We start from the raw sequence: 10,835 nt of genomic DNA on the forward strand, positions 1-10,835 counted from the left end.
ATGAAAGTGCCACTTGGTTGGAAAAATTGGCAAAATGAAGGAAAACAAAATATTTCTGCCTGTAATGAAATCTTAACATATCAACTAATTAAATCAGAGTGATGTCTTCAAAATATGTCCCAGAGAACTTAAATATATGTAAATCTCACGTCTTTCCTCTATAAATAAATGAAAATTTCACTTTAAGTGAAAACTGGAAACTCTACAGAGATTCACTAAATTCCTGACTTTGAATGCACATTCTGTTAAAATAAGTAAATGATAACTGCCAGAATATATATATGAAGATTTGGTTGTATAAAATGTTGTTCTTAATACTTGCTAATGATCTATGAGAGGCTGCATAACATTGACAGAGCAGCACAAAAAATCCCAGATCTTTCTTTGCAAGTGTTTGCATGAGATGGTAGAAGTTTTCCAGATGCAGGAACCCATTCTCTGCTTCATGCCAAAAACCTAGACAGAGAGGTGAGAATATTGATTTTCCATACACTGGTAGAAGTGTGATTTATTGCCTGTGATAGAGTTTCAATTTTCTTTTCTGGTAACATACTATCTAAATGAAAGTTTTAGTTTCTTAGGCTGTATGACTGTATTTTAAATTGCCTAACCTTAAGATCAGCTGAAACCCCATAACTCAACTTGACGTGAATTGGATGCTCAGGTACAGTGTGCCTCCGGGGACCAAGTCTTAATCCATTAATGCAAAGTGGCACAGGCAGTTGGAATTATTTTCTCAGACTTTCTTGAGACTGTCTTCGCCTGCTCTTTCCAGTGAAAACGGGGGTTCTTTTGCTGTGTTTCTGTAGATGTCCAGTGATAGGCTGTGATGGCCAAGGTCACATATCAGGTAAATACACTTCTCATCGCACTGCTTCTGGTTGTCCTTTGGCTGCCAAGAGACAGAAGGAGAGTCCTGTCAATGGGTCTTCACTATCCTGGAAACTGAACAAACAAGAGCTGCCACACTGTCCTTTGCCAGGCTGCAACGGGCTGGGTCATGTTAATAATGTTTTTGTCACCCACAGAAGGTATAACTTTGAGTTTTCTCTTTTTATTTTTCCTTAATATTTTGCTGTTGAATAGACAACACGTGAGGTTACTTTCTGACTTAATTGTGCTGAAGTCTTTAAAGTAACAACATAACTTACATTGCAGCTGAAGTAATATAGATCAGAATAACTTTCAGAAAGCTGGGATCAACTTTTTACTTTTTTTCTGTGTTCCTATTGCAATGTCACTTTCCAAGGTCTTTTCTTCAGATTAGCACAGTTTCTCTACAGTTTAAAATTAGTTCTTCCTTAGGCAAATATGGAGTTGCATCTGTATATCTTTTATAGAAAACACCAATATTGTTGAAATGTCACCAGAAAAGATTTAGCAAGAGCAATGGCTGCATTAATTTCATCTTTCCACCAGTGCAAAGTCTGGGTTCATAAACTTTGTATTTAAATACCTAGAACCACACAAAAAAAAGTAAACATGTGGAACTCACATGGATTACACAAGTTTGAAGTTATAACAATCTTACAAAGAAAGCTACCCTTAAAAAGCAGGAATCACACATATAACTAGTAACAATAAACTACAATTTTATGTATGACTGTGAAAACACTGGCATAATTTGACCACGTTCATTCAATATTACTAAAAGAATCTGGCTACAGAATCTGAATTAATACCTGGCAAAATTTGCTTTTCTGTCTGTAATAATGGGAATTAAGTCTACATTCTGTACCTTCTTTGCTTTCTTTCTAACACTCTGAACCAACTTCCCGGATACAAGAATGTCCAAGGTGACTTGAACAAATTCAGTCAGAGGCCAGTGTCATCTAAACTTTATGATCTACATCTCCTGTTAAAGTCTTAACATTAAGACACTACTGTAAATTGCGGCTAATTAAGCAAATAACATAGATAATATGTTAGCTGGTTGCAACTCATACAGGCAATTGCTACCCTACATAAAGCTGGATAACACTCCCGATCATGTTAGTTAAAATGAGGTAGAAAATATAGCTTTGTAACGTGATATCCTTTCCTAGAACATCTGAAACCTAATAAGTAACCCATGGCTTTGAGACATGCTTCCAGTTAGTTAGCTGCTCTGGGCAGAGACACTAAGCAGCATTTTAGAACCGGAGAACTAGTGTCTTTCCTCTTATAGCTTTTAGTTAAGCCAGTGTGAAGCTAACTTTAACCCACAAAAGCTTTTTTTTCTTTTTTTCTCTGTGTGGAAACACCATGTCTGTTAGTATTTTGCTTTTGATTTTTACACACACACACAAAACTATCATTTTCCTGTGGAACAAAATTTTCCTTCACTCCTTACTCGGCTACATCTGAATACAAATCCTTCTGCCAGTTCTTCAGCATATGGGTATTTCTTCTTTGTTACTTATAAAGATAGTATTAAGACAGTGCGATTTATCTTAGCCCTTTAGTGGGCTATAAAAATTGCCTCAGATAATTACCAGCTGATGAAATTGTAAGCTTTGAAATAGCAAAATGTTATTTAATGTGAACAGTAGTTAAAAAGCAAACTGACTATATAATAGAAGCATTCAAAAAAGCTATTACAGTCTATAGGGTATATCCAGAATTATGATTGTATTGATCATTATAATGTATCAACAAAATGATACAATAATTGTGCACCATGGAAATCACCCCATTAACTAATTTTTTTTAGGATAGTAAACTTGCCATTTTTAAGGACCATACTGCCCCTCTCCTCTGGAGCACAAGCCCTCATTAAAAACAACAAAGAATTTTTATTTATAAGTGTTGGAACTTCAAGAATTCTGTAAATGTATCTTCACATAAATTAATAGTAATGGCCACTGCTATTCTGCTCATTCTAAAATATGCTTAAAAGGTGTTTACATATAGGTTGAGATTTCTGTGCCAATTTTCAAGCTGGAATATACAATTAACTGGCTCTTGATGAGTTATGTCATTCCCCGAAGCTATGCTATAATGGAGATACTGATGTGACCTTAGGTACAGAGGTCTGTCCAAGTGCATGATAATATTGCCTGAAAGGATTGTTGCCATTTTCAAGTGGGTGCTAATGTTTTTTTTTTCCTATCCATTTCAGCCTGTCTGGTTGTCCTCTGAATGCACAAGCCATAAAAAAGGGCAAAATTTCGGAAGAATTAATGACTATCAAGCTTAAAGCAAGTGGTGGTAAGGAGATTTTTAAAAGATGATGACATTTATTCAGATAGAAGGGCCCTGACTCCCATTTATACTTATGCCCCTTTATGCCATTCTGGCATTAATTCTCACTCCTTTCAGTTGTCTCTAGCAGTAACAAATCTTGAATAACAAAAATGTTTGCATGAAAGATTGTAAAATTTCTCTCATTTACATCATGATAACTCAATATTGAGGGTATGCTCTCATCTTGTCTCATAGCATTACTTTTTGATTTGGAGATGATTTCAATATTGTTATTACTAATAAATTATTAGTTACAGATCAGGACGATTTAGCTATCTGATGACTAAGGTAAGAAGGGACAAATATTGTGTGCAGAAATTGACTCCTCTCCCTAATTTGCACACTACATGGTTTAGTATCTGTAGTATTTGGACAAATTTGCTAACCCAAGCGTAAGGCTCCTTTCTTATATGGCATGCTTTAGGAAATTGGGCATTAAGCCAGGATTCAGTGTACTTATTCTTTATGCCTCCAACTGCTTAGCAAAACAACTGTGTTACACTGGGCAAATGAGTTTGCTTCCATGTGTCTATGTTTTCACTGGGGCAGGGACTGCTGCTTACTGATTTCCCAAGCTGGCTCCCCAGTAGACTCTGTTCAGGGCTTTAGGTTTTAAAGCAGTAATAGCAACAGTGGCACAAATATCTAGGCAGAGCTGGTGTCAGAGTGATACTGAGCAGAAAGAGGGACATGTGTTGTCAGAAGCTGTAGCTGCTCGCTATTTTTCAGGACAAGGCTTTCATTAAAGACCTGAAGATTTCTTTTCTTTGCTACCTAACTTGCGGGGATGTAAAAGTCTTCCTACATTTTTTCCTGTAATGCTTGTTAGCTTCCTGAAAATTTTCCTTTTGCTGTTATTTAAATTTCACTATTTATCATATGCAACTAAGGCTGTGCTTCTTGAAGTTATTCTGCACAGAGATTTGCCCCCATAGAACTTCTTGCAAGGTCAGAAGCAGGTACAGATAAGCTTACTAAAGTCAGCAATTATACTAGTGGAGACGTTACCCTGGGGTGTTCCCTGCAAAAGAAGGGCTGCTGTTACATTTCTTTAAAAAGGAAAAAAAAAAAAAAAAGCCATAGTAAACACCCTCTCACATTTTATGATAAATTTCCCTCTTTCTGGGCAATTTTTACTTACTGTACACTCCAGCTTGTAGCTGTATGTTGCCCTGGAAAAAAGAACTGTAAAACACAAAGACTCAAAGCCCCTTCTATGTTTCAGCGTATATGTTCTACAGCTAGGAAACTACTTTGACAGTAAAAGCAAAGTCAGACACAATTTAAGGATGAGCCATTTGATCAAAAGCTTGTAACACACAATGCAGCTTGTTACTCATATATCCGTTTACATGTGGACTTTTTAAATCTGATATTGGTATTTTCAACTATTTGCAGGTATTGAAAGTGATGAAGAAATCAGACACTTGGATGAGGAAATAAAAGAACTGAATGAATCCAATCTTAAAATTGAAGCTGATATGATGAAACTTCAAACCCAGGTATGACGTTAACGTGAAAATTTTACCTTTTCTCATGCTATGTTTAAGCTTAATAAATAAATTACATGCTATGTAAATGCTACGTTTAAACACACTGTCCTCTGCACTTGTTTTCCCATCACTCTGTGGCACTAAAAAGTACCAAAATCCTATGTGATTTTTTGCCAAGTTTGTATTTGTTTGTTTTCTGTAAATAAGCAGCGAATTCCTGAGTATTGTCTTAAAGATCTTGTGAATGCCAAATTCAGGGAAGTTTGGAGCTAAACTTGGCAAGCAGAAAAATTATATTTACCAAACAAAGCATTAATTTCCCTTTGTTGACCAAACCTCTGTTGACCAAACTGGGCAGAATCCCGTGACTGCTGTTTTTAGGGAGGGTATTAGGTCTTACCAGCACACTCTAGCTCTTAATGCGAGTTGACTTTGTTCTTATGTGTATCTAAGAAAATCTTCCTCGTTCAGTTCACCCACTGTCAGCTATTCAAACACTTTGAATTTTGCCTTCAGGCAGCACCTGGTAAAGAATGGACACCTTTTGCAAATTTGTGTAGCAGACCAGTTTGACAGGAGCTGTGGAAAAGAGACATTCTCTTTCATCCTTTTGTATACTGGAGTGACTAAACTGGCTGAATATGCCCTACAGACACTTCTGTATGCACCTGGGAGTTCACCTGGACATACTGGGTAAAAGCAGGAGCAGAAGATTGCTCAATATTTTAGGAGTAAGAGTTTAAGAAAAAAGGTCCTAAATGAGATCTGGGAACTCAATATAAGGCTAAACTGATCTCAGCCAAACTGAGTGTAATCATACCCCTGTGTATTTGTACCACTTTGGAATGTACAGTGTTGATTCAGGATGATCTCATAATAACCGTCGCTTGTACGGTCTAAATAAGCATGAAGTTTATGCCACTTATGCTGGATCTAAATGATCTGGCTTTACATTGCAAAGATTGTGGGAATATCCATCCCAAATAGCACTGCAGGGAGGGAGCGGGGGCTGCCTGTGTCTCCAGACACTTATTTCAGGAAACTTATTTCAGTTATCTCTGATGATCACTGTGCTGTTTGCATAGAGATCACTCAATTTATGCAGTCAGATTTCTTCTCGTCAGACTTGCTCCCTGGTGAAGCCAGTCTGAGCAGCAAAGCCTGAGCTGAACTACAGCTGAAGCAACACACCCCCTATATGACTTGCTCTATCTCCTGTTAATCTAGCCCGGAGAGGTGTTAGGCTGCTGCGAACATCCTCCAGAGCACAGCTTCTAGTGGATCGCAGGCAGGCAAAAAGGGGTTCCTGGCCCTGGCGACAATTTTGATGTATGATGGTGTGTGAGGAAGTGAAAGGAAAGACATTTAAGCAGTGAAGAGATGGGCATCCTAACGAGGGGCGGGTGGGCATAACAGCGGTGGATGTGACTTCATTGCTCTGTGCCTTGTGGAGCTGGGGTCAGGTGAAGGGCTGGCAGCCCTTGGTCCTGCCCTGCCCCGTTGCTCTGCTGCATGCTGCAGGGCGAGGAGTTGGGCAGCAGGGAACCGGGCCCTGCCACTGCTGCCTTCAGTATTTCAGAATTGCTTCTGACATATAAGCCTTCAGAGCTGCGTGTATTCCTAGCACGCTCACACTAAAAAGATACCATGTCACTACCCTGGATGCTTTTTCCTGCTCTTTCCAACACCCTCATTTCCATTCTGTTGGTCAGAGATTGTCTTTGCGATGCTCGTTGTGCGCTCCACCTCTCAGTTTCCTTTCCACTCTATTTTTCTCTTATTGTTTCCAGCATCAGCCTTGTCACTAATCCCAGCCAAGCCCACAGCTCTACCCTCCGCCCAGGAGCAGGGCAAGAAAGTAGCACAACAGCTAATACCCCTGCCCTTGCTATTGTGGTGGATCAGCAGGGATGCTGTAAGAGCAGGACAGAAATGTAAACATCAGCCTCCTTTCACCTTCCCTCCGCCAGCGCTGCAGCCACTCTCTTCATCCCAGCTCCACACTGACCTTCCCCCTCTGCTCAGTTCCCTCCTCCCTCTAGTCCCTTGCTTCCACAAGGTTTCTCCATGAGCCAACAACAAAGTCCAACGGTTCAGAGCGAATACAACCTGTTCTTTGCTCTGAATATTCTGTGGAGGCGTTACATCTGTCTTAAAAAAGCCCATACCTGAGTTTCAGATGCATCATAGCCCCTCTTGTAATCACATGACTGCCATTTTGGGTTCAAGTAGCAGTTACAACGCTGCCAAGGGTCGGTCTGTTTGCATGTTTGTGCATACCTGTGTCTTTTAGATCACGTCTATGGAAAGCAATTTGAAAACAATAGAAGAAGAGAACAAACTCATAGAGCAGAACAATGAGAGCCTGTTGAAGGAGTTAGCTGGCTTAAGCCAAGCCCTCATCTCCAGCCTCGCTGACATTCAGCTTCCACAGATGGTAAGACCACAGCCAGCAGATTTGCACCTTCTTTGAGACTGTTTTACTAGCACTTGAGGCAGATGAGCAAGCTCAGGGACCAGCAGAAGCACTGGAGCTGCATTAGCAGAGAGCTCTTTTAGCTTAATTTGCTTTGCAGAGATGCTGGATCATGAAATCTGTGTGATAGCTGGTGCCGTTGCTTCCAGGACTGGACCAGCCCTGGTATCTCTGCCCTGTACCGCACTGTGCAGGACAGGCTTTTACCTCGTCCCTCCCTATCTGAATGTCCACCCTGCACAAAGAGGGAAAACTTCACTCTGGGAATCCTTATTTACTTTGCTCCTAGATCAAAACTTTAACCTGTTCCATATAAGCGATTTTTCTGGAGCCCACAAAGCTCTATCTTCTCAAAAACTCCATGCCCTTGATGTCTTACTTGCAAATGCAGGCCAAATCCACAAAGGTACTTGGGACTCCAGAATTACCATCCCCTTTCCCAATCTCAACCGTGCTGCTGGGAGCTTAGGTGAGGACAGTGACAGGGATGTTAGCTGCAATCCCAGAGCCAAACAGGCCACAATAAAAAAAGAAGTTACACTGACAATAATATTTCCAACCTCTTTTCTTGCTTGGACAGTGCATGTTCCCCAGCACATGCAACTCCATTTCTACAACCTCTCCAATAATTTGGATGGCTGCCCTGTTTACAACTTCTCCCCAGTCGCCACATCGCTGCTTTACCGTGCTTTGGGTTCGGGTGCTTGGGGTTTTTTTTTGGCCTGAACTTTCTCTCCTACAATTATAATCTGTTTTTTCTTCATTTAGGGGCCAATCAGTGAGCAGAATTTCGAAGCATATGTAAATACACTCACAGACATGTACAGCAATCTGGAACGGGACTATTCCCCCGAATGCAAAGCTCTGCTGGAAAGTATCAAACAGGCAGTGAAGGGCATCCATGTGTAGGATGTGAAAGCTGCTGGGCAACAGAAATTACTTAACAGCAGTAAACTCCAGATGGATCTGTTAGGAGTTCATGTACTGCTAAGGGGTGTAGGTTGCCATGCTGCATTTACAATTGCAACATTGCACTAATTTTTTCCCAGCTGACATAAAAAAAAGAATAAAACTGCAACAGACTATTTGTATTAACAGCAATGCACTCTATTAGTATACTGTATTTATTTCAGTACAATTCCTTTTTTTTCTTCTTTTGCACTCAGTTTTTGTAAAGTGAATGTAAAAAGTGTGTGTGACTATTTTTTATATTTTTTATTTATTTCTAATCAAAGAGTTGTTTTTTTTATCTTTTAACAGCATTTTTGCGGCCTGCCATATTTTTACAAATGTGTTTATTAATTTATTTTCCAACTGGATTTTAAATAGACTGAAAGTTATACTGTAAATTAAATAACTTGCTGGGTTTGTACAGGAAGAAAAAAAAAACCTATGAAAGTAACAAATGACCGAACCGTGGTTCTAGTTTTATTTTCCTCACATCCTGCTTTTTTATAATGGCTTTGTATCAGAGATGGGTTTGCAGCAACATGAGATGTGAAGATGCATGGAATGAGAAGTTAAATGATGCCCACTAGTGGGGAACCTGGGCTCTTAAAAGCACAGTATGCTGGAAAACAGTGTGTTGAAGAACACGTTAGCAATAATGAAATATAGCAATCAGCAAAGCACTTGACTTGGCTGTGTGATTTAGCCTATGCGAATGATTATTTAAAATGTTTCAAGAGAACTTCAGATTTATTTTACCACTGCAGCTTTTTTCAGAGTTAGCTCATGGAAGGCAATGACAATTCTCTCTAAACAAGAAGGATAACTTGATAGGACTGGTACTTTTTTAGTACGAGATGTTGAAGTTTTATCCAAGTGACCAGTATTGCTATGGATTTGAATTCGAAAAACGCAAACACATCCCAGGCTGAAGGCTTTGTAGATAATGAATCGAACACATCTCCCCTGAAATGGCATTTAATACTGGTTTGAACCTAAGGGCAGCTGAGAAGGCAGCGGTCTGGAGAGGAATAATACCACTCCAGCGCAACGGTGCTTGCTTTTCTCTTTGAATGAGCAGTAGCAACACCATGAGTGGTTTCTCCCATCCTTCTTCACTAAGACTAGGCTGATACTGAATTTGTTACCAGTCTTTTGGTAGGGTACCAAGTGCTACAGAGCATACAGACAGACGGAGGTGCGGACAGATGAGCACTTGTGCGGAGGTGCTGGCGTGCACCTCGGTATCTGGTTAGCCTGGATGTGGAACTTCTGAATCTGTCAGAAAGTAGCGGTTGCTATAAAAGAGGCAATGTCTATTTCAGGGATTGTAAGTAATTAAGCATTGTTTCAAAAGTTTTTTTTATATTTATTTTTTTTAAGAAAAAGGTATAAACAACCAGCTAAACTGCCTTTTTTGTATGCACACACACCTCATGTGCATATGTGCCTCAGTGTAAATGTATACATGGATCTAGCGTGTGTTTAATTTTTCCGTGCTATAATGAAAGTGTTTATTTTTATTAGCCTCATTTATATTTAGATTGAATATGATGGCATTCACAGGCTTGACATATACAATTATATTATTACTGTTCCTGCACAAAAGTACTGTTCAAAAGTGATTCAACTCTCATGCACTGTGGTCACTGTTCTGCATTAGGTGGGGCTTGCTTTTTGTTTGAGGGTTGATTCAACTCTCTGATCTTAGTTTAGACAGGGGGAAATGTATGTTCTTAGGAGCTGTGTTTATTTTTAAATCGATTTTTCAAAAGCTACCATATGCGCTGTCTAATATAAATAGGAGGACACCAAACAAAAATTTGCTATTAAAGTTATTGTTCTTGCTAAAGAAACAAAAAGCAAGCATTTGTCATACTTGTTAAATGCATACAAAATGAGTTCACTCATTACAAAGACTAAAATTTAATTTACTAAATATTTTAACAAATTTGTTATATATTTTATTTAAGTAAAAAAAAATCTCTTACTGACCTATGTATTTATTATTATGATTTACTATGGCTTCAGGTTAATTTATCTGTGTTTGGTTGTTTGCTCAGGTTGTTCTGTGAAGTATGTTTGTATTTATTTGCCTCCCTTGTACTTGATGTGTTTTGTAATGTGCACTGATTTTTTTTCTTTTTGTTTTTATTTTTTTGTGTTTAAATGCATTGATGAGCTATACTGTAAATTAGACCTTTTGTAAAGAGCAATGATGTATGCATTTTTTTAATTTGGAGTAGTTTGTATACTGTTTCTTCATACAATTAATATTTCTTACATCAAAACAACAAAATTGTGTTCTGTGCTGTACATTTGGTGTATTGTAGGAAATAAAATTGATAATGAAATACTGCAGCAAGTTTGTTAGGTTTTTTAGCCTCTAGAAGCCGACTTGTATTACGCTTTCTTAACTGCACCTGGCACTATACAATGTGTCAGATGTTTTACTTGCTTTGTGTACAAAGTGTGTCATCCCTGTAAGTAAATTTCTGGTATAAATAATTTAATTAATGTTTTACTTTGTCAATTTGAAATAAGAAGGAGAAAAATGGAACTGCTTAAGAGGCCCTTTTCACTTCTGAAGGGAAAAAAAATCAAGAAAATAATCACTGCATTATTTAATGCATTCTTTTCTTGGCAGCTGTAGCCTTCATTTATACTGGTAAAGTACAGGATTTGTGCTGACC

At 38.6% G+C, this 10,835-nt stretch overlaps 1 protein-coding gene across 2 annotated transcripts in view; it reads left to right on the forward strand.

The window, feature by feature from the left end:
• The window catches only part of ST18 (ST18 C2H2C-type zinc finger transcription factor), a 176,223-nt gene extending 165,847 nt beyond the window's left edge, over positions 1-10,376 (forward strand). For both annotated transcript variants that reach the window (XM_075416160.1, XM_075416158.1), the window contains exons 17-21: positions 810-1,031; positions 3,101-3,189; positions 4,624-4,727; positions 7,012-7,155; positions 7,963-10,376. In XM_075416160.1, coding sequence (XP_075272275.1) covers positions 810-1,031; positions 3,101-3,189; positions 4,624-4,727; positions 7,012-7,155; positions 7,963-8,103 — 700 coding nt within the window. In that variant the 3' untranslated portion in view covers positions 8,104-10,376. The remainder of the gene's footprint in view (positions 1-809; positions 1,032-3,100; positions 3,190-4,623; positions 4,728-7,011; positions 7,156-7,962) is intronic.
• Positions 10,377-10,835: the final 459 nt, after the last annotated feature.

This window comes from Opisthocomus hoazin, chromosome 3 (assembly GCF_030867145.1).
Source record: "Opisthocomus hoazin isolate bOpiHoa1 chromosome 3, bOpiHoa1.hap1, whole genome shotgun sequence".
Taxonomy (NCBI): Eukaryota; Metazoa; Chordata; class Aves; order Opisthocomiformes; family Opisthocomidae; genus Opisthocomus; species Opisthocomus hoazin.